Below are 24326 nucleotides of genomic sequence, written 5' to 3'. Positions count from 1 at the left end.
GTTCTGTTTACTTTATTCTTTATAAACCAGATCCATAATTTTTTTTATATTGTGTGTGTGTTCAGGTTCCAGGTTTGTTACATAATGGATTTTATATTTATTTTATATCATATTCAATTCCCTCACCTCCCTCATCAAGTAGGCCAAATGGACTGGACACAAATGGAGCTAGAAAGCTAATTTGCTTTTGCGTGTCTTCTCAAGCTCATGTTTTCTATATCATATCCCAATAATAAACATAACGCCATCATTTCAGATGGTGTTCGGTTTGTTAATCATTTTTGGATTTCATTTGTGATCAGTCTATAGATTAGCATATTTCTTTAAATACTTAATGTAGACAGGGAGACTGCATGTATCAAAAGAAATATGTGCCTTTAAAAAAATGCTTTGGTACCCGGTTATATTTAGATCTTTGGTGCTTAATTGAAGAAATCTCTAAATATATTGCCAAATCTGCCCATTTTCAAAACCATTTTCCATCTTTAATTAAATAAAACTGATGATATTTCAGCATTTTAAGTTTCGGTCCTTACGAGTCTGGAACTTCAAGAGAAAGAAACAGTGGTCATAAAATTCTAATAACATGCTCCAAAAAACACAAGCGCATTCATTCAAATGGAATTTGTGAAATTAAAAGCTTTGTATATAAATTAACAACTAGAGGTGTCCCATTAATAAAATAAATAAATAATAAAATCCACAGACACACACAAATGTCCCGACACAGAATTGTATAGCAAATTATTTATGACTGCAAAATGTGTAACAAACAGTTTTGATAAATACAAGCATTTAACAAAGCAGTATCAAAAAAAAGTCAACTTTCCAAACTCGCCCACAAAACAAGTAAATATGAACATTTTTTCCCCCCATAGAAAACAAACAAACAAACCCAAAATTCCCAAGCCAATGGTACTTTATACATTTGCATATTTCAAAATATCAAACACCTTTTATACTTTTGTTAAAAAATTAAAACGATAACTTAACAGATTCACACTCTTCTTCCTCACTTGAGCTGTGATGCACATATAAACTTTTTTTTGGCACCGCTTCACAAATGCCACTCCAGATTTCTCACTTTTAGGTGAAGCGTTTCCCCAACATTAACGCAAAAGAGAAAATAAGTGCCAAAAACAGAGCTGCTACGAAAAGAGAGCAGCGTACCCACATTTTTTTCTTTGATAATTTAGTGTACTTTTACAAATCTCATACAAGAAATCAATATCATATTTTAGTAAATCTTTAACAACAACAAAAAAAAAGAGCAGCTGGGAAAAAAATCATTTGTAAGCAGTGTAAGTTCAGAGGAGAAAACTGGCGGATGGAAGGGAAAAATCGATGTCACAAAACAGGCTGTTTAAATTGTTTCTTCGCATTCAAGCTTTGTATTCGAGAGCTGTGAGAGTCCATTGTGAGAAAAGGCAAAGGAGCATCAAGTGAATAAAAATGGGCAAATTAATGAATGCAATCTTCTGTTCCCAGCCGCACGTACAGCCACCTCGCTCTCATTCACACGCTAACCAAACTGTACAAAAACTTGTCTAATAATATAATAAATCGAGACTTCTCTCATGTTTTGTCCCAATGCCTCCATTCAGCACTGACTGTGCTGCAGTGTGAACTGGCCCAATCATAACTGAACAGGTAATGCACCTTGGCACTGTCTCTTCTCTTAGCCACATTTTCCCTCAGTTAAGCTTTTAGAGACTTTATTTATAAAAAAAAAAAAAAAACTCTCCGGGGTAAACATGACACTCCATTTTTCTGTAATTATCACAGGATCAGTATCTTCATCTGGAATCTGCTTAATGACATTTGATAATTGCTGTTACATCTGGTACTAAAAGGACACTCTTGTTATCTTAATTCTCCTGCACTGTGATCACAGCTTAACAGATTACACATGTAATAGAAGATTATCGTTCCCAAGCTTGAAAAGCTGACATTATAGAGGTGTTTTCCCCCGTCGTCTGTTTATGGCAGAGAAGCAGATTATGTAATTGATGGATGTAGTGCAACATCACTTATCAACTTATGGACTGGCACTTTAAACTTTGAGCTATATGTCCATGTTGTGTTGGAGCTGTGCTGAATGTATTTGTTCAATAGCAAACAGTGCTATCAGTTAATGCTGGCAAGCTTGGTTTGTAAGCTGCATCTATAGTACAGATACCTGCACAGATATGAAGTTCAGCAGTGCTTTAATACCATATAAAATGTCAGATAACAGCATTAAAAAAAGCTCCCAAAGGCACCAAACACAGTTGAGAAGTTAAATATAGCGACTCTATTTAGCTGAATGGAAGCTTCGCCAAGAGCTATCAGATACAATTAGGCTGTTTGAAGGTGTAATCTATCCAGAAAGACCAAAACATTTTTGTACAAGGCTGCAGACATGTTTATTGATACAGTAAAGTTGAGCATTTTAACATTGGGGTCTTTAGTCTAGCTTATGTTAATCAAATTGCTTGTTACACCAACCGTGACGTCATTACAGCCCTGTACCCATTTATACTGGTGCTTGACACACATCAGATTCATCTCCTATTAAGAAGAATCCTTCACAGGAGCATTGGTATAGGAGAAGAAGAAAAAGGATGCAAAGCTACGGCAAAGTCATGTTTTTAAGCTGTTGCTGCATCTGCCTTGCTTTAAAAATCCCTCTAGAATCTCCGAGCTTCTGTACGACTGTGTCACTGAAATGGTGGCATGATAGTACACACCAGCCTACATGACACCGATGCGTCGTGCTTGCCAGCAATTGTGATGTCACTGTTGGCCAGCACCACTGTTAGCGAGGGCGACAACGGGAAGCATAAACTGGGTAAGGGGGATTAATGGCTTTTAGAGCCAGCGACTGTAGAAGAACTGCAGTTTTTGGCACTTGTGCGTTGGCTTTTTCAGCCCCAGAGGCTGCTGCTTGCCATTAACTTGTCTCCAGTTTTGACATCTGATGTCTTTTCTACTAACAGTTATACCCACATCAACTCGTGTAGTTTTTTTCTTTTTAACCCAGAAAGAACTCACCAGGTGCACTGCCAGGTGGAAACTTATGCGTCTGCTGTTTCAACCATGTATACTTTTAAAGTATAATTTCTTTTCATCTGGAAAAATAAAAGATTTTGGCACAGCTTTTGTACAGGCTCCTTTAAGGTTTAGCAACTGAAAAGCTTCTCCTGTGACTGCATGTAAACACAGACTAAAGTGTCTGACACGTCACTCTAACGTTACCAAGCAGAAGCATAAATGGTCACAAGGCGACTGAGCTGATGCCGGTGAGTAAGATCTGGTTTGGGAGGTCGAGTCAAGCTTGAGTGAGATTCTGGATGACAGGAACCAGTCCAGTAATGGAGCAGGCCTGCTCACAGTGCAGTCAGTACTCTGTGCCATCAGTGCTATAATATACAAAGACACACAAACAGACACACCCATACACGCACGGTTTCCTGCTAAGAGTCTTTGAGCATGTTGATGCGTGCAAAGATCTTGAGTGCAGGTCCCAGCTTAATGTTCATAGTGCTCATCAGGTGGTCCTCCTTTAACAGGAGCAAGGCCTGTCCATCGATTTCCTGAGAGCGAAACTCGTCTGCTATCTCCTGGCAACCTGTGAAAACAGCAGAGGCACGAGCTACAGTTAATAACAGGTAAACAGGTTTCATACACGGAACACATCCGAGTATAAAGCATTATGATTGTGCCTTCTTAACAAATCCTACTCACCTGGTAGTGAACGAATGAACTCATAAACCTCCTCCACATTCCATTTGGTGGGGTCGTTGGGTACGAAGCGCTGACAGAGCGGTGCTCCATCTCTCCCAACGCAGGCCTCCTGGTCCGAGGCCCTGCTCGGCTGACGGCGGACAGGGACGGGGACCTGGGCTGGAGCCGGGGCAGGAGCCAAAGGTCCAGAGCTGGCTGCTGACAGGGGAGACGGTGGCTCCTCGTAGCTCGACATGTCTGAACACGGGCTGGATTCCTCCTGACTGGGCTGGGAGGGATGTGGTGAGGATACAGAACCGCCCTGAGTTTGCTGTGGTGACAAGGCCAGCTTCTGCAAAGCAATACAAACGGGAGTGACATCAATTGTTACATTTAAGAAAAGGATAGCGCATAAGTAAAACACTCCCAGGTCAATATAAAAGTCAACGCAAAGATTAACGGGATAATAAGTAAGATTTGTAGGGTACAATAGGTTTAAATGCCGATAATACACCTGCAGGGATATGATGGGGATTAATGGATCAATACCATTGCCTCAAATATCACTTCGTCTTTGAATTGCAAAGCCCTAAGCATATTGGTGTAAACATGACACAAAAGCACCCCCCACTGGAGGTTTAAAGCTGAATCCTTATAACATTACATAAGCTGGCCATAAAATATTAAAAAGCTCTTGATTCAAAAAGAAAATTTTACACCACATTTTACTATTGTGGTGTAAAATGCTTGCTTTATATTTTCCACTGAATTTCTGCTGTAATTACCTAAACTGCTTCTCTTTACGTTCAGTTAAAGGATAATGTGTTACGTCCCAAAAGAAGGCTTTGACGTGTGGGGAGAAAACTGTGAATCCAGTTGTTATCTACATCTATATAACTTGTGCAGAAGGCAGAAAATCTCTACTAATGCTCTCCCATTTCTGCCGGTCACCAATAAAGGCTGATGAAGATCATCGAGTACTTAATGACCCTTTAAAGACAGAGGGAGATAATCGGGCTCACACAAATTATGTTCAACTTCATTAAAAAGCAAGAGGCATGAAAAGTGCAGGGTTTAAAATGTGCAGCAGAAGCATTATCTGATGAGAGGTAAAGTGTTGATGAGGAAGTTTTATGACAGTTAAGAAGCATGTTGTTACCTGCTTTTTTGCCTCAATACTGGGGCGGCCCTGAGACCGTCGACGCCAGCGATTTGCTGGTTTGTTCCTCTCTGGACGGAAAAGTCCAATCCGCTTCGTACAGCCTACGTTGTATCTGTTCATACAAATAAATATATATATGTATATTTTTAAATTCCTTTTTTGTGAACATAATGGAAAAATTGCTATTTTCTTACATGAAAGAAAAAAAGCCAAGGTTACTTACCTCTTTGCACAAACCACCGAGCAGAACCTTTTAGAGCCTTTGAATGTGTAAGCAAAATCAACCCAGCCACAGTATTCACACGTCAGCTTGGGCTCATCTTTTTCTGGGGGAGAGGAAGCAGCATAAACACAACACACGTGTCAAGTATTAGACTTTCTTCTGAACAAAAAAAAAAAAAAGGACAGACATAATACTAGGTGTATTCAGCGTGCAGAAAATTAAAACTGTAGGTAGCTCATCTAAACTATTCGGGGCCCAACGTTAAAGCATCATTTCTACTTCTGACGGAGAGTCATGAGATGGTTAAGGCTCAGGGTGCAGATGTCAAATACATACAAACCTACATTGCTTTGAACCTCTTTCAAGAGATTTCTCTGCGAGTGCTTTGTTTACAGCAGTTGGTCAACCCTTGTAAAGCTACTGATGGCACTTCCTGCAAGTGTTCCACATTAAAGTGAAGGCAAAAAAACCCCAAAAAACAGGCATTTGCAGCAAAACCACAAATGTCAACATCAGCTAGTGTTGCCAAATATCTACTCCACACCGTTTCCGATATTTTCAGCACTTTTCTACATAGGTCTTTTTCTAACTTATAAATGGACAACTTGTTACAACATGCTAGATAAAGGTAAAAAAGAAGCATGTATCAGGAAACAGGAACTGACAGAACATCTAATTAATAATGAACTTCCAGCAACTGAGTTAAAAACACTTCCAGAGGGTCTACATTATTTAGAAGTGTTGGGTTTGACTGTTGGGGCAGAGGAGCAAAATGCAGTTTACGTGGTTAAATAAACTCTACGGACACACCAGGGTCAGAGTTTCTGTCTGTTGGGTCGGTGTCTGCTCGTAACACCTTCCAATACTATGAGAGGATGATCATTGTAAAGTGAATTCCTTTAACGTTATGTGAAACCCTGGCAGGAAAAATCAGGAGCGACAGACTAACACCTCCAAAACTTGGTGAAGCTACACAAAGAAATATACACAGTCTACACTGTAATGTGTTTGGTCTCACCTGGTTGGCTCATGTCCTCGGGCTCGGAGTCGGTGTTGGCTGCGTTGCTGACCGGAGTTTTGTCCGGGTCAGATGAGAGCTGATGGTCCAGCTTCTTTGGACTATCGATGAGAATGGGCAGACGCTCCACCTGGTGTGGGGCATAAAATATTTATAAATGGACTAAAAATGAAACGCTGCACACAACAGTAACAAGAAACAATGGGTGTGGTTTAAGGGTTTACATCTGGACTGCTTTATCACAACAGCTGCATTCTGTCGCCGCAGCAACATTAACGCAAAGACTGCTGCTACTCCAAATAATAACCTGGAAATCAGGGCAGCTGTTTCACTGCACAGCCCCACTGCGCCTCATTACCGTAGTATTGATGAGATGACATTTTTTTTAAAAAGTCAGCTGACTGCTGGCCACTACAAGTTAAACCTTTTAGACTTAAAAGGAAACAGTGGTCACCAACTGAATGTTTCAGTCTTCCGGATGTTAATTGAATATATAGCGATCACAAAAATAACAGATAAACACCATCATTGGTGAAAAAATAATCCTCAGCTCTGTGTGTCATCATGTGTGTACGCATCTTCCTAAATACTGCATTTTATTTATTTTCATGTCTGTTAAATAAAAATTGGAACTGTAATCTGCTTGTTTAGCCAAGTGTGCATGTATGTAGAGCATTTTCACAAAATGTCCAGTAGGAGGCAGAGAGGCCAAAGCCTAGAAATTAAAACTACACTTTTTTTTCCCCCTAATGACTAATACAATTGAAAAGATACAAACATTAATATATAAGCACATGTTAAACTGTACAAACAATATGAGATAATAATGAACCAATTTCAAGGGAGATGACTACACAGATTAAGGAAGGATTTTAATGCCCTTGATTAAATGAACTGACTACAGAGCGCTGCTCATTACCTTCTTCCATCTGTATTCTTTCCCATTCACAGGGTCTCATCTCCCTGTAATTAACGAGTGTCAAACAGAAGCTGTACGATGTCACTGCTAGCAGTAACAGAGGGTATGTGTTTGCCTGCTGACAGTTCCCTGCAGGCGTGTACACTGGAGACGGTGCTGGCTTTGGGTTGTTTATCATGTTTGTCTGCCAGTATTGCTGAGATTGAGCACTTACACACACGGGAAACGGCTCAGCTCCTTCCTGGATGACAAAGCCTTCGATGACATGTGTGAGGACCTGGGGCTTGACGATGGCCTGAGGTGGTTTGTTCTCTCCGTTTTGTGGCGTGCTGCCCGTCACGGTGGGCGCCTCGCTCTCATTTCCTGAGGTCATGGCTGGAGGTGGGGTCCCCACTGCTGCACTCGGCCTCTTCGCTGTACCCCCACCTGATGGAGAGAAAAAACAAAAACAAAAATGGGTCCATTTAATACAAAGGAGCATGTATCCATTGAGAAATGTTTCAGTTTGAATGAAATTAAAGCTTAAAAAGAAGTAGCTGATGATCGTTTCAGTCATTTAGAAAAGCAGAAAAGACAGCTTATCGTAGAAGCATTAACCATTCAAATCTGAAAATGTAATCTGAATATTTTTTGGTTGTACATTGTTGGTTAAGCAAGACAAGTAGAGCTGGAGTCCTTTTCCTTTTGTTTGTTTTCCAATAGAAATGTCAGATTTTCATATAATCATAATTATATTAAATTTAATGTAATTATCCAATATACTACATTGGAAATATAAATATAATGGATTGTATGCATATTTATGCACATAAATATAAACACAGTGTGTTAGAGTAATATTGAAAAGGAAACCATAGAGTATTTGTTTAATAATTTTTTTAACAATGTACTTCAAATGAATCATTTTATTGTGATGCTACGTGTGCAAGTGCTGCAGACAATGCTGAGATCATTACAAACAACACATTTGCAGACACTATGCTGGACATATTATCGGATTTGCTATAATTACATGTTTAAAAACACATGAAACAAACAAAGCTTCAGCTGTAAAACCAAGCATTTCATTCCCATTTTAATTTTGGGGAAATTTTATCAGGCATATTTAATAAAAATCGAGTAATCATGTCATCAAATCTGCATCACATTTAAGTGAAAATGTTCAACAGTAACCCATCTCAGTTTCTTAAATTTTAATAATTAAAATTTATTACACTCGTCATCCACTTTGGCGAATTCCATTAATGAACATCAGTTTAACTGTTTAATGTAATCTTCCAATAACATTAATGGATCAGAATGGAGAACGAAGGTAATTAAAGTGACTTTAAACATGTCTGATCTACTGGGATTTTCCCACATGACCAGCTTTAGGCTATACGAAGGGTCTCCAAAAAGGAGAACGCATCTAGTGAGCAGCAGTTCTCTGGGCAGAAATCCCTTGTTGATGTCAACGATCAAAGAAGATTTACCAAAATAACCAGTCATTACAAACAAAGTATGCCTTGAAGCAGATGAGTGACAGCAGCAGAAGACTCTGCCAAGTGCCACTCTTATCAGTTAAGAACTCAAGCCTGACCAATTTTGTTGGAATATCAGCCGCCGTAAGCCTTTTGTTACCACTATTGGCGTTTATAACAGCCAATAAATGAAAAGTAAATAAGACACAGGAGAAGAGCCCCAACCATGTTAACCACCAGAGGGCACTCTGCAACCTCCCCTGTTGGCAACAAGTTCAAAACATTACAAACGATCAGCTGATCAAAGCAGGGCATGAATGAAAAAAGAAATAACTATAAATAATAAATGTTAGCAAAAGCTGCCTGTGTGTCTAAAAGATAGAAAATTTAAAAAAAACATATCGGAATATGGGATTTTTAAATCATCAAACATTGGCATCGGTATCCAAAGTCCAACAGTGGTCAAGCTCTACTTGAAACAGATAGACTACAGCAGCAAAAGACTACACTAGTTGCCACTTCTGTCAACTAGGAACAGGAAACTGAAGCAAACAACTTAATGTGTTTACCAAAACTGGACAACAGAAGAGTGGAAAAGGGTTTCCTGGTCTGAGGAGTTTGGACTTCTGCTGTAACATTCAAATAGTAGAGCCAGAATTTTGCAAAAACAACATGAAAGCATGGATCCCTCCTGGCTTGTTCAGCCTCCCCACTGCTAGGGACCGTTGTTGTGATTTGGTGCTATATAAATTAATTGAATTTAATATTTCAGCCCCTTAGTACCAACTGAGCATCCTTTAATAATCACAGCCTACCAAAGTATTGCTGCTGACTAAATCCAAATCCCTTTATTACAACAGCATACCCATCTTCTGGGGGCCATTTCCAGCAGGATAACACAAAGCTCCCATCAAGTCAAACTGGTTTCTTAAACGTGTTCAGTGTACTCGAATAGCTTCCACAGTCACCAGATCTCAGTCCAACAGAGCACCTTTTGGATGTGTTTAAATGGAAGATTCATCTGATTGAGGTGCAGCTGATAAATCTGCAAAACCTGTGATGCTGACATCGTTAACTGATCAAACTCTAACGAATGTGTCAAGCATTATGTTGACTCTATGGCACAAAGAATTAGAGCAGCTCTAAAGACAAAAAGGTAGCAAGCTGTACCTAATAAAGTGGCCACTGAGTGTGTGATAACAATGGAGTTGACACCTCGGAGGTTTGCAGCAAGCAAACATAAACTTTGTTTTGTTTGTTATGTTTTATGGATAAATAAATTTATGAATAACGTAATTAGTTGCAGCCATAAATTTAAAGGCTAAACTTTTGAGAACACGAATCCTATTATTATTATCATCATCATCATCATCATCATTAGTAGTAGTAGTAGTAGTTGTTAGTAGTATTAGTAGTATTGTTTGCAACATCGTAAATGTCTGTCTTCATATAACAGCACCGAGGCTGCAAGGACTAATGCGATTACATTTCGCAATCTCAAATGTCAAATTACGGTCACTTTCAGGCAAATTAGCGCAGTCATATCCACCTGCTCATCTGCCGGCAGACCTAAACGATCCCGCACTGACCTCCTGTAACAGTGTACCAGTCAACATCAACGCAACCACCCCACATCTGTCGCTTGCACCGCCACAAAGACGCTTCGGCTTTTTGTGAAAACCCCCTCCAAAGCGAAAGTAAACACCGCTCCTCTGCGCTTTGTCACCCTAAAATCCGGCTGGATTGAATGAGAAAGCGTTTTCTTACCGCGCAACTTCCGCTCTGCTCAGTCAGAAAGCACGTGCGGTTTGCTGTTTGTTTTTGCTCCGACACGCCAGCCTGCCGCTGTTGTGGCCGACTTTAAGCTGCAGCGCCGCTTCACGTAAATATCTCCCCGCCTCCCCGTTTCCTCCCACGTTAGTAGCTCTGATCCTCCTCACTCCGCCTGCTGCTGCTGCTGCTGCACAACAACACAAACCAGCACAGAGCCTCCAGCTTCAACCTACTACAGGAAATATCTTCTTTTTGGCACAGACTTCAACCGGTCTCTCACGGAAAATGCAAGCAATCCTCAAATAACCCTGCCACAAAAGGCATGCTTTTCAGCAGGGCCGCAAAAAGGATTTTAGAGTTACACGGGCCATCCAAGTCCCTCAATATACACTCTACCCCCACACACAAAGAAATTCCCCAGAACACATATTGGAATCATCTCCACACCATTTAGACAGTTTGGTCCGCACTTAATTTAATGAATTACTCCATAGAAGCAAAACATGGTCTCAAAGCATTCCCCAAATGGGTGCTTAAATATCCTTTATCACCCCTTTTCGATTAGTACCTACTCAGATCAGCTCGATGTGGGGCACAACTCAACTCATTTTCTATTACAATCGAGTACCACCTAATGTGCTTGGGGTCATTATAGCAACGCAGCCAAGCGTCCTGTGACTTAATTAGTATGTGACACGAACGCCACAACAAAGTGGTGGTTTTGATTTTCATGAAGGAGACGCCCTCATAACTGATTCTGTGACGCCACTGACAAACCAATAGGTTGCGTGCAGTGTGCTGACATCCCCTGAAATCATTTGGTACGCCAGCAGAGTAAGTACAAAAACAGTACCTGGTATCATCACCTAAGGTTGGTACTAATGGACAAGAGCTTATGTGGAACTGTGCATCTCCACCCCACATATTCTAAGGCAATACTTGAGTCTCCTTTGTCAGAGACGCACACTTTTCGAAAGTATGTGTTTTACTAAATGACTATGAACTACACAATAAAGATTAGTGTGTAGGAAACGCATGACGATAGCGTCAAATTGCCCGTCACCAAAGAGAAGGTGCAAGACTTAAAAACTACCACAAAGAAAAAGACAGGCAGAAAAAAGGACCGGTAAACTTCCCATAAGTGAAAAACTAAATGAGATGTAAATCCCAGAGTTCCTGCCCAAAGTGAAAAGATGTGCCAGTGAATGGATGCAACCCCAATAAAATAAAATGATAACTGGAAAAACATGCAATTAAAATAACAATTTTAAAGGTTAAGACTAAAGCAAACCCCAAGTGTCAGGGAAACATCTTAACCATTTATCAACTCAGGGTCACGGTGGGGCTGGAGCCCATCTTAGCAGTCATATGGCAAAAGTTGGTAGGCTACTATGAGATTAACACAGACAGAAAGCCAGCTTGTATTTGTCATTTTGTTAAACTGCTATACTTTAGGTTAGCTGATACTTTAGGACTAAGGCCATAGTTAGTGGGATCTGGTATATTTGTGGTGTAAAAACTTTGGCACACTATACAAATGTAAACACATTTCGATGTCAACTGCTCCCTATTCGCCAGGTGAGTATTACACAACTCGACAGCAGACAGCATGTGCCAAAACAAGGCAGGACCTTACAGAAGAAGCTGACCTTATCAGAAGAGGTTACAATCGAGCACATTGTTCTACCAGTTTTGATCTTGATTTTATTTGATTGTAAAATTGCTTAGAATCTGAATTGTGTATTAAATTATCTGTAGCGTTTAACAATTACCACTGTGTGCTCTTTTGTGCTTACAATTATTAGAATATCCGTTTCCTTCTTGACGGTGTACCTCTCAAAAAAGATTTTTAATTTCAGTGGAACTTAGCAGAATTAAGGATATAATATAAACATTTTAAAGTTTCTATTATCATTTTGATGTATCAGTTTACCCATAATGAAATCAACAAATGTCTATGTGATTGATGTATGCTGGAAAAGAGTGAAAAACTGGATTCATTATCATAACACCTTTGGCAGAAACCCCCTCTGATTCATAAGATGAGTGGTTAGGGTGAAGTGACGACCACAGATATGGAAAACAATAAGAAGAGCAGTGTGAATGAGCTGATAACACATGTTTTGATGTGAGAACAAAAATGTATCTTCCTTCATTATGCAGGTGAACAGATTAAAGACATCAGATGTGAGATGGCTGAATTGTCGAGGTGCAAATTTGTAGCTAACAGTTGTTTAACTCCTACTAGTAATGTCGTCCCAGAGGCAAGTACATAAATTATGTTCTTAATAAGACTTTCAGCTTAGAAAATCCCACTGAGTCTCTACCTTGCTGCTGAACAGCTGGTGTGGCTGAGTCAACCTTGGACTGCTCTACAGGCTTGGAGGGTTGGGATGGAGAAGCTGCAGGTTGCTGTTGCTGTTGCTGCTGTTGTGGTTGTTGCTGTTGCTGTGTGGATGGGGTCTGACATGTCTCTCTGACTACCAGAGAGGTCGGCTTATCTTTACTGTCCTGAAGTAGTCGGGAGGCCTGGGAAGTGCAGTAGAAACAAACAAAAAGAAAAAAGTGTGAGAAGAAGACATCTGAGATAAAACAACAAACATCAGGGACTGAGAAATTGAAATCCATCAGCTTTGGAAAACATCACATGAGGGGGAAAATATAATACTGTGAAGATTCCTGTGTTTTTTGGGGTTTTTCCCTTTGTGTCTCTTAGAGAAGAAATGAAGACTGTGGAACTGCTGTAAAAGTAGTTTTTGTTTAGCTGGTTGGCACTGTCAAAATACCAAATTGCAGAACGTGTACCAGAACTCAAAATACTTTAAACACATTCATCACGCAATTTTGAAAAGGATAGCATTACTCTGAGATATTTTCCTGTGGTTTCATATCTACAGGTAGGACACAGGTGAAAAGTTCACTTTGGAGAATTGACATTTTTCATATTAGAAAATAAAGTCTCAAAAATTTGAACCCAAATAGCTTTGCACATCTAATTGTGATTTTAATTAAAGCAGATGGGTTACATTCATTTCAAGGACATATTTTCACTCTTCAAAATAATCCTCATTTACATTTTGCTGAGATTTGGTGTAGCCCCTAGGTTCAGCTACCACATCCTCTCAGGTTAAACTCAACTTTTTCAGATGAGCTAGCAGTCAGACATAGTTTGAACAGCAGGTAATTAAGTAAGATCACCATATTAGACATATTTGCTCACCTTGTCATTATAAAGATCCAAGAATGGGAAAAAATGTCTAAAACTGAGCATTTAGAACAGTTTTAAGTCCGAGTTTGTGACTCACAGGGATTACGCACAGTCATTATTTAAAGTAATGACCACGTTTAATATGAGTGCCCACCACTGTCATTGCAAATAAACAAGAGACAATAAGGTAAAGCATAAGAAGCCTCCTTGAAAAATTATCTGTGGAGTTTTTGACCTGTTATAACTGTTTATTTATAGGTAGGCTGCCCATTTGTGTCAAACTTGCAGCATTTTCACAACCTAGAAAAATCCTGTCTTCAAGCTCTTTTGTGTGTGGCATTAATCTGCGTTTGTGTACGTACCGTTGGCTGGATTTGTAGGTTGATGGCAGTGAGCTGGACAGGCTGAGCTTTGGCATGGTTGAGGGAGGAGTGAAGGGCATGTGGGCTGATAGTGGAGTGGAAGATGGTAGCCTGCTGGCTCGGTGTAGAAGGCTGGTGAGGAGCAGGTTTGGGCAGCACGGGGACAGGATGCTGTGACGGCTGAACGGAGGCCGTCTGCAGCAGCTGGCCCGTTGTCCTTTGGGAACCTTGGCTCTGCTGAACCACAAACTGCTGCTGCTGCTTGTGTTGCTGAACCAGCGAATGCGGCTGAATCTGGGTGTATGCTGGAACGAGAACACCAACACTTATTTCTGAAAGTGATTTTATTTCAGCTAGGATTATTTGTTAAAACTATTTGGTAAGAAAAAGAACTGTTCATAAATATCCTTACAAAGCAAGTCATTGTCATACAATGAGCATTCTTTATTTCATGCATGCTGACAACTGTCCAAACTCTCGATATCCGGAGAACTGCGCCTCAGGCTCATAAACATTGAAAAATGTAGACGTCTGCACAAAAGAGCTTGTTTTGCAGCGCCTTCACCTGTAAGTCCCTTGTTGACAGGATATAATATTAAGAGCTTGTTGAAAGGTGCATAGAGAGGCCCACTGTTGCAGTGTTGGCCAGACCATTACTCACAAATAGTTTTAAAATGGCTTGTCACCACCTGTCAGTGCTGCTGCGGGTAAAAGGACATCCTGAGCTCATAACTTGCCCCCAAGCCCAAGACACAGCACATCAATCTTGTATTGTGGGAGCATGTGCGAGTGGGAGAGTGTTCTTTGGAAGTAGCCTGAGGCTAGTCTAATATTAGAAATGCCTCAGGAAGAAACATGCAGAGCCAACTATCTATGACACCCTGTATAGAGTTAAGGATGAGTCAGTGGGTTCCAGTATGTCACACACCTCCTTGATTTCTAAGAATTTTATCAACAAAGAAAAAAAATCTGATTATTAAAAATCCCCCAAAAATGAAGAGTTATCCCTGAAAACTACTAAACAGCAGGTCCTGCTTTATAAGCCATGTGAACCTAGAGGTGCATCTGGTTATGTTAATAAACACCACAGTAAATCCCAGAGTGGAAAACTGCCAAGTGCATCAGTGTTTGTCTTAGATCCCCCTCGGCCCCTCCCTCCGCCCCCCTGTTCTTTTCGCATTGTTTCGTGTGGGACAGGCTCCATCTGGTTTCAAAGTTTCCCTGTGAGGCAGTAACCACACTCTGTACCCTGCCGTGGAAAATATAGACATTTCTATCCAGCAGAGTTTGCATGTCATTAGTCCCTTTAATGGTACGAGGACCGCTGAGAAGAGTTTTCATTTTCACATGGTGAGACACAGTGGAACCCACTGACAGAAAATTTGGTTAGCTGTGGCGTCGATGAAAACCTTCAGTTAATATTTATTATGTTAAGAGAAGGATAAATATAAGATGTGGATGGGTGGATAAAGCCAGCTAGATGCTAACCATTAAAGGGTTTTTAAGAAAACAAACTTTAAAAACAGACCGTGGAAAATTATATCCATCAACTCAACAACTATGCCCATGGGTGGGAAAAAGAAATGAGTGGAGACATGCTTTTTTTGTCGACTCAAGCATCACAGCCCCAAAGCCTTTCATTTAAAGCATCTTTTTAATGTAAAGAGTCTGCGTGGTAGAAGAGAATAAAAACAAAAGACGTGTCCATGACACTCATTCCCATTTTAGCAACTTTAATTTACTAAATAAAGTTTACTCAACTGTCTTCTTGTCTGAGACAGCCAAAATAAATAAGTATAGAAAAACAAAGTGAACAGTCTACAACAAGTCTCCTAAAAATATCTGATCAGGCCTCCTGTAAGGGTTCATAAAGTGTGAAAACTACAGATAAGCGGAGCACAAGAATAGATCATGAGAGTGTCCTAATCATTAATTGCCATTCAAGCCAGAGCTCTGAATCATGTCCAGTTTTACAGCCTTCCTGCTGACAAAGACATTACACACTGCCGGCCAAAACCACCCCAAAGATGGTTAAGCCAAGGAGCCACACTGACGCGTTTCTTTAAGTTAAAACAGTAGCTTATTAAAAATTGCAACACACCAAATGTGAAACAATTGAGACAAAGCTGAATGGGAATGGTTTGAGAGTTTAGTTGGGTTTTTTTGATGGGTTATTATGCTGTGGTTTTGCTGGTCAGGCCTGTGTGAGGTCAAATTGGGCTGTATTCAGCACATGAGCTAAAATGAGTCTGACACCCCTGCTCTACATGATGATTGCGAGCATCAAATTCCACAGAAATCAATTTTTTAAAGACACAAATCCTGTTTTAGTGCAGCCTTATGGTTGCACTAAAATAAAAATAAACCTACTGACTGTGGTGATTCTTAATCTCCTGGATAACATGAACATTTGTTCTGAACTCAAATATTTCTTCAAACTGGATTTTCTACAAAGTGGTAGAATGACGATGATGATAGACGTGCTACATAAAATCATACTATGTGTAAATACCAAGTAAATGGACCAGAAAATGAGATTGTTTTGAATTGATTTTAACATCGGACATCTTCACACAGCAGAAACATGAGTTTGTATGACAGTTTCTATCACAGCTCTGGCTGTGAAGTCAACCTACTACCTCCAAACACCACAAGTTGTCAAGAAAAGCAAGTTGGTTGCTGCATCTGCCATTTTACAATGTTCATCCAAAGTTATGAGGGAGCCACAGTCTGCTGTTCTTAGTCTTGAATGTAGCAAGAAGGCGGCTACTCAAAGTTAGTGCTTGTTGTTGTTGAGTTTAACTGATCATTGGGTATTGGAGACTGAGTATAATTCTGTCATTACAAACTGACCATCTTAAGATATAAAACAGTCAGGAAAGGACCAATTACAGTAGCAGAGCCTGCTACATGTATGGCTATCTTTAACTTGTTGGTTGCCATATTCAATAGTTAACAAATGGTGTGCACATTTACCTATTTTATTAATGACTATTCTATTGTAATGTGATCAAAGAACAAAACGGCAGCAGAAAGCTCCCTTGCGGGGGTTAAACTGCGTCAAACTTGCAGTATCAAGAGACTCTTAGCCTTCTGTAAGGGAGGAGGAGGGGGATTTCTGAATCAGTACACACCGGATACAATCAGCCCCTTCTCATGAATCCTGACATCTTTCCCAAGCCTCTAATGAGTAACAGAAAGAGGTCTTGAAAGAAGAGGAAGGTTTGGAAATTCATTTAAATGTTATTCCCTATCAAGGTCTTAAGATTAAGGACTGGAATTACTCAGGCACCCCAAACCAATATATACATACAAATCATATAGTCTACAGTATGCGGAAGCCCACTCCCTCCACCCCCAAGGTTGTGAATGTTTGTAGACCTCTTACTCTGTGTATTGCCGTGCAATGTCCTGAAATTGAGGACAGTATACATTCCTTCCAGCTTTTGCAGCACCAGGCCCTGGAAAACCCCAGAGTTTCCACATTTTCACTGACTCCTGCTTTGGCTTACCATCTTGAAAAATATTGACCAATAACACCACAGCAACAGTAGACCTTGAGTCACCTTTCCTAATTTTAATACAATTCCAAATAAGGATTGAAGATTGTTTAGCAAGGAAAATTAGCTCCATGAATCCAGTTCTCTACTCGCTTCAAAACTTACAGTACAGTAAAGGTTTTATACATAAGTACCCCTTAAAAAAAGAAAAAGAAAAAAGTTTTCATCTTTCTAGTTTTTTAGTGCTGACGGGGTTTCCCTGCTGTGGTTTTATAGTGTGGTGCCGACTCTTTGTTGCTGAGAGAAGGTGATGACAGACATACACTTGCTGCATCAAGCCAGACGGCCTAACATTTGCTTCCTCCTCAATTCCCATGAATGTGAATCTGACAAACTCTCAGCGTAACCACAATTAATCAATTTGTTCTGTGCTGAGTTAGATTTCACACAGATTTGGTAGAAATGAGACACGTCAGGTGTTTGTTTTTTCTTAAGATTCTATTTGTGGCGATAACAAGGGTACACAAATAGGAGTCTTTTGATGGGAGGTGCACGTCCGTTTTGTTAAATGAATTATAACCCTTTAACTGCTTTCTTTTTCACTTTGGGAGGCTGTAAGGCATCCTTCACATGAATTATTGAACCTACTTATGAGGGCTGGGTCATATCATACCGTTCATAATACTGGTATAATGTCGGGCAACGATAAGAAAATGAATTATCGCGATAGAATATGGGTCAAACGCACATGCGCAGTGCCTTTGTTTTCATACGCACATGGCGGCGACAGCGAATGAGAAGGGTGAAAGCGGATAGTTAAATGAAACGGATGAACCAAAAGTGGTTTGTAAAAATGCTGCAACTTCAGTGGTGTGGAACTGGTTTAGCTTTCGTCCGTCAGATACACAACAAAGCACTATATTTGGTAGAGCATGCTAGCGGGCCGTTGTTATTACCGTGTTGTTTGGAAAATACGGCACACTTAAAATCAATCCTTTGATTTTTCTGAAAATCGACAGTGCCCCTTATAATCCCGTGTGCCTTATGTATGAATTCTTGTTGTGTTTACTGACCTCGAAATGATTTTATGTCGTACACGGCGCTCGAAAATCTGTCAAATGTTTTAGTACGACTTTGCTAAGCTACGAACCCGCACCGCTTGATGGATTGTCAGAGCATTACGGCAATCTTAGGCAGGAGCCTCGCGGAGTGATACGTACTGTGCTTCAACATAATATTACCGTATTGTGTGTGTATAACCTCTTAAGTTTTGTGGATATTATACATGGTTATGCTGAGGATATGTCAGCCAATTTCCACTGGAAATGCCTTTTGGTTAAACTGTCAGCAAGGAATTTGCACTGTTATATTTTTATATAACTTTAATGCACATAAAAACAGCTGCTTGTTTTAGTGAAAATACATTGATGTTTTGTTTTTTTTTGCACTAACAAAGTTGTGGAGTTGTAAAGTATTTTGTCTAGTGTCAATTACATCGTCAGTTATATTGTTATCACAAATTTTCAAATGTATATCGTGATAAATATTTTTGGTCATTTTACCCTGCTCTACTACTTATGAATCCATTTATCAATCTGTGAAATTATGATGGATATTTTTCACACCTTGTTTGGCCGGGAGAGTCCTGTTTAAAACAGTATGTACTGTATTTTTTTTTTCAAAACATAAAAAACTAATTAAAGCAAGGTTATTGACGTAATTATTCCTTTTACTTGTGAAAAAACCATAATTACCATATTACACTTCTAAACACTTCTAAAGTCTGCAAGCCTCCTGCATAAATTCACCACCCATTTTGTTAGGAGAATTTAGGCTAAATGTCTAATATCAGTCAATGTCAGTGTAGTAACTAGCAACAAAGCTAGTAACATTGCAATGTTATAGGTGGTTCATTTGCCAACTGAAACTATTAATAATTGACATCATGAATGTGGACTGTGCAAAACCACTAGCTGAGTTCATATCTAAATTTTCCTGGCAATGAGCTACTTTTGAAATGCAACAGTTAAGTGTCATAATTTTATTAAGACTAAAATCACTAAAATTGCTGATCAATTACATAAAATGCTAAGTAGCAATTACCTCTACAATCTTTCATGAACCAAAACCATCCTCGGGGGGTGAAATTACCCACCAACAACATGGAGCAAAATCTCTGGTTTCCTGCAGCTAAAAATAATGTCTGCTCTCTTCTATTACCAATTTTACCCTCTAAAGCAAAGTGCATCTTGACCCAGCCACAGTCAAGTTGAATCCAAGCTTTTATCCTAATCCGAATCCCATCAGCCAGCCACGCTGCCGCTTCTCTTCCTGATCCACACAGTAATAACTCCCCAGCATCTCATGTGCACACCTGTCCCTCGTGGGCTGCTGCTATGGCAACCCATGGTAATTTTTTTTCCCAGACAGCATGCTGCCAGATTTTCAGCTTCCATCCTCCCTTTCATTTTACGTGAATCTATTACTGAAACAAAGCAAGACACAGTTGTGCACCGACGTGCACAGATAATCCCCACCTCCCCCTCTCTTCACAAACACACAAGCCCAAGTGCGCGCACACACACACACACACACACAGACACACACACACACAACACCAACCATAAATGTAAAGAGTGTTACAGCCATGCAGTCATACAGACATAAATATGGCACATGCACAGACAGACAAATTATTTTGTAAGATGTGATTTCCTATGAGGACCCTCTTTAAAATGCATCTAAAGGGACTTATCATGCAAACAAATGGGACTTAATTTGACGTAATCAGCTTGTGCTGCTAGAACATTCACAACCATTCACGCTAAAAAGGGGGAAAAAAAATATTAAAAAAAAAAAAAAAACAGCTGCTGACTTTCAATTACACAATAAGTGGTTTAAAAACACTCTTGCATGGCAGTGTGCCTTTCACAGCTCCTAATTCACAAAGCAGCTAGACTGTTCCAGACACAAAACCAACACGCTGTCTCTAATAGAGCTGGTTTCACCCATTTAGTGAGTGAATGGATTTGTGAAGCAGGCCCCGACAAGTCACGGCAACAGCCAAGAAAAAGCTTTCAAACGTCCATGTGTGAAATGTCTTTTCATCTAATCTCACTATAAACACTAGAGCACAGCTCTGTATATGTATATAAGACAGCTGTCACAAAGCCAAAATCTTTCTTCAGGTTTGAAATGTACATCTGATACATAACAGAAGCATGCAACTGCCGGCAAACAGTTTGTCAGTTTCCTTTTTCTGTCCACAAAAATGAAACCATAACTTCACTGCAGTTTTAGAGCTTACGTGCTCTGTGGACCACATGTTTTCAGAGGAAAACATTGGTGCATTCAGAACACAGAGCATGAGCAGCACAAGAAGTTTTATCTAAGATGTGCTCAGAAACAGCATTTAAAATACACTAAGATTAAAGATTTTACTGGCTATAAGACAATTTGATTGAAGAAACACAGAAGAGGAAACTCAGTGGAGACACTAGGATTCATGCTCTTGTGACCACCAATTTCTGCTCTGCATAATTTCATGGCAATCCAGTCGAGCTGCTGATATAATTTAGTCAGAATCAAAGCAGTGACCTGACAAACATTGGTTTATAAGACTGTTGCTACAATACATGATTAGGGACATTAAAATGTAATCTGTTATGCTACAGGGTTGCTTGCACATGTTGGTTAGATTGTCTAGAGTGTATGGCAGTGTCACCACTGCCTTTAGAAGAGAGTTTAATGCCAGATGCCCTCCCTGACATAACCCTCCTTCTCCTGGCCTTGAACTTCCACGTGTTAAATGTGTTTTAACCACTACACTGTGGAGCCACAAGTTTTAACTTGAATTAAGTGGTCCCAGACAAAACTCCACACAGTAGGGCCCTGTCAAGGTTTCAACCCAGGACACTCTTGCTGTGAGGAAATGGTGCCATCAATTGAACCACAATGCTGCCATTTAATACCAACACTCATATTCAACAAGACCTAGTAAGCACATCTTGATATCTTACACAGAGTTTATTGCTGTTTTTTAAGACTTTGTGTTGCAAATAATTTGGCAAGCGCACAAAGCATTAGGTTTAAAACACATTAAGGCTGCATGTATCAATAAATACTGGTTGAGCTGCAGACAATTTTCTTGATTAAAAAGAGTGAGAGCAGTAAGTAGAACAAGAAAAGTATTACTTCCTGTACTTTTAAAGATCAAACAAAACAACCTGTTAACCAACTATTTGTTTTGGGGTTATTTGCATCACTAATATCCATCATTATTATTTTTTTCTCTCACCTGTGTGAGAGACATTTCTTTAATGGATGGGATTTAATGTTGTGGATATACAAACTTCTCTTACCCGGAGCAAGCAGAGGCTGAGCATTCACAGCGGTGACACTGCGGCTCATGTTTATAGCTCGGACTTCTGTGACTGCTGCACTGTCCCCCTTCTTCCCTCCTTCAGAGGGACTGTCTAAGGAGCTGGTCTTCCCCCCTGCTGAGGCCTGGGTACCTTGACTTGGGTTTTTGATCAGTGACGCAGGCTGGATAGGCACAGGGGCCTGCTTCAGACTGAGAGCCTGTGGCATCTGAGTCTGAGAGGAGGATGTTGTCGCCCCCTGCTGGCCACGGATGGCCAGATTCTGTACCTGATTCTTAAATACAAAAAGAGAGACAAGATTCACAAATGGCTCAAGCTGTGGATTTTTTGACTATGTTCATAAGAATTTTGTTTGTAAAATGCTGGAAATTCAGTTAAAGCTCTTAAGTTTAATATTTATTTTTATGGATTACTGCTTTGCTACATATGTGTAAAATGCATAAAGTTATATTTACGAGAGGGAGCTGGAAAAGATGTTAAGGCGAGATAAAAGACTGCTCTTGTATTATTAGTGATAATATACGTTCCAGCAATATTACCTGTGAGGAGGCCTGCGTAGAGCTGTCTGACTGCACAGCCGTCACAGTGGCAGCTGGGGTAAAGATGAGCTGTGGGGACAGAGGAACAGCACGACCCAGGCTCCTCGCCACCTGTACCTGGGCCTGGAAAGTATGGCACACATTGAAAAAGGGGGAACTAAAATAGGAGAAGCAAACTGTAAACTAAAATTACTCTCTTGTGTCATTACTGATCATATTCCCCCACCAACTAGTGAAACTGCAATTTTAATGATGACAAAGACTTATATCACCAAATCAGTATCTAACTACCTGTGAAAACTGTCTCAGTACCCCAGGGCATGGTGTTGAATAATGGCTATAACCATTTTGACCTGATGAAAGCCACAGGCCAAAAAATGCACCTATGAAGTAGGTGAAGCTGTGCCATGAGCATCCATTCTGCTTTAGAAAATATGACTCAGTACCTTGGGCATGACACTGAATAAGGGCCACAGGCTCCCAATAAATGTTAAAACACACTATTTACAAAAGTAAAAAACTTAACAAGACAGAAGATCATTTAATCATGGGGTGCTGCGTGTGTATATTTAGTTAGTTTTTAACCTCTGGTGTATGATAAGACAAAACAGGAAACTAAAGAAAATATTTTGGGACACTGATATGAGTAAATGTAGCACCAGGAAACTGTACTCGAAATAAAGTCCATGACTAAACTGACATGCAGTTTGCTTCCTGCCGCAATCATCACAGACATCTGATAATGTTGTGTTTTTGCTCGTAATAAGCAGGTTGTTTTGCCAGTTTCAGTTTGCCATCAGTTGTACAATCTGGAAACTCCAACTGGCAAGCACTCAAAACCAGCTATACCCAAAATAACCACTTTCTATTCCTTCAACAAGAGAAAGAGAGAACACGCACACAAACCAAAAAATGTTTTCTGAGCATTCACGTTAAAGACATCGACTTCCATGTTTGCAAAGAGCTCTCTGTAGGCAAACGCATTATCCTGACCACCTACTCTACTGCAAGATGACAACAAAACACGCCATTTACAGTGGAATTACTTACAAACACAATATGTATTTTGTATATTTTATTTATTTATGTATTTATGTATGTAATGTTCTATACATGTGCAATAACACCTTCATTTATTCTTTTTTAACTCAGCCCTGTTTTTATTGCGAGTTTCTCTCTGTGCATGCAATTTTGTTCAGTAATGCATCTGTGATGTATTGACTGTATGACAATAAAATAAATCTGAATGGCATAAACACATACACAGGGCCTCCAAAGAACAGAGTTGTGCCTATTTAAATCAAGCAATACAAGTGTGTTAGTGTTTATGCATAAAGTGGAGGATCATGTAAATGTGCCTGTGGCCATTTCTTTTCTCTGTAGTCTTACCATCTGTGCACGCAGGTACATCTGTGCTTGGGTGGGTGTAAGAGTGGGGCTTGATGGGCTGCCCAGCAGAACAGCCTGCTGGGAAATAGTGGTGGGGGTTGAGCTAATATTCTGAGCTCGGCTGATCAGCTGAGCTGCCGCTGGAGACGTGGTCAGGTTGATCTATGCGGAGAGATAATCAGGATTATTAGGTTATACATACAAGTCCTGAATAGATGTGAGGAGTTCTGAGACAAAAGCATCATATCCCCAACTATTAAATTTGACAGCATCAAATTAAATAGTTAATAAAAAAAATTTAAAAAAATTGTTTGAACTGTGCTCATTCTGCTAATATTTCTTACAGCTAAATACGTACAAAATCAAAAAGAAACTTGAATCTTTTTAAAGGTAAAACAGAAGGAGCAACCAAGCTGCTAGCATCCTGCTGCTAAAATTCAACTTGGCTCGATGATAATCCAACTGGACAAAGATAACTTAAAGAGGCTTTTAGGAAGGCAGCACTCCAAACTGCACTTACCGTAGCCTGAGTAGATCCTGTTTGCTGAGATGAAGTGCCATTTTGTGAAGAGCTTTGCCGGCCAGCCGCGATACTGGCCTATCACAAAGGTAGAGAGAGGCAGAAGGACAGGGTGAGAGATGCACAACTTCTGAAACATGTTTTGCAGCAGGTCAACAATAACTGC

At 40.0% G+C, this 24326-nt stretch overlaps 1 protein-coding gene across 2 annotated transcripts in view; it reads right to left on the bottom strand.

Moving 5' to 3' along the window:
• Positions 1 to 738: 738 nt before the first annotated feature.
• The window catches only part of phc2b (polyhomeotic homolog 2b (Drosophila)), a 41243-nt gene continuing 17655 nt past the window's right edge, over positions 739 to 24326 (bottom strand). For both annotated transcript variants that reach the window (XM_006782871.3, XM_006782870.3), the window contains exons 4-15: positions 24161 to 24238; positions 23641 to 23802; positions 22252 to 22374; positions 21692 to 21986; positions 13831 to 14135; positions 12588 to 12789; positions 7242 to 7453; positions 6109 to 6238; positions 5091 to 5193; positions 4865 to 4979; positions 3727 to 4057; positions 739 to 3610 (exon numbers count right to left, since the gene is read on the bottom strand). In XM_006782871.3, the coding sequence (XP_006782934.2) occupies positions 3456 to 3610; positions 3727 to 4057; positions 4865 to 4979; positions 5091 to 5193; positions 6109 to 6238; positions 7242 to 7453; positions 12588 to 12789; positions 13831 to 14135; positions 21692 to 21986; positions 22252 to 22374; positions 23641 to 23802; positions 24161 to 24238 (2211 nt within the window). In that variant the 3' untranslated portion in view covers positions 739 to 3455. The remainder of the gene's footprint in view (positions 3611 to 3726; positions 4058 to 4864; positions 4980 to 5090; positions 5194 to 6108; positions 6239 to 7241; positions 7454 to 12587; positions 12790 to 13830; positions 14136 to 21691; positions 21987 to 22251; positions 22375 to 23640; positions 23803 to 24160; positions 24239 to 24326) is intronic.

The sequence above is a fragment of the Neolamprologus brichardi genome, chromosome 5, assembly GCF_056152115.1.
Source record: "Neolamprologus brichardi isolate AB-2024 chromosome 5, ASM5615211v1, whole genome shotgun sequence".
NCBI classification, from domain to species: domain Eukaryota; kingdom Metazoa; phylum Chordata; class Actinopteri; order Cichliformes; family Cichlidae; genus Neolamprologus; species Neolamprologus brichardi.
This window is presented reverse-complemented; position numbering and strand designations above follow the sequence as displayed.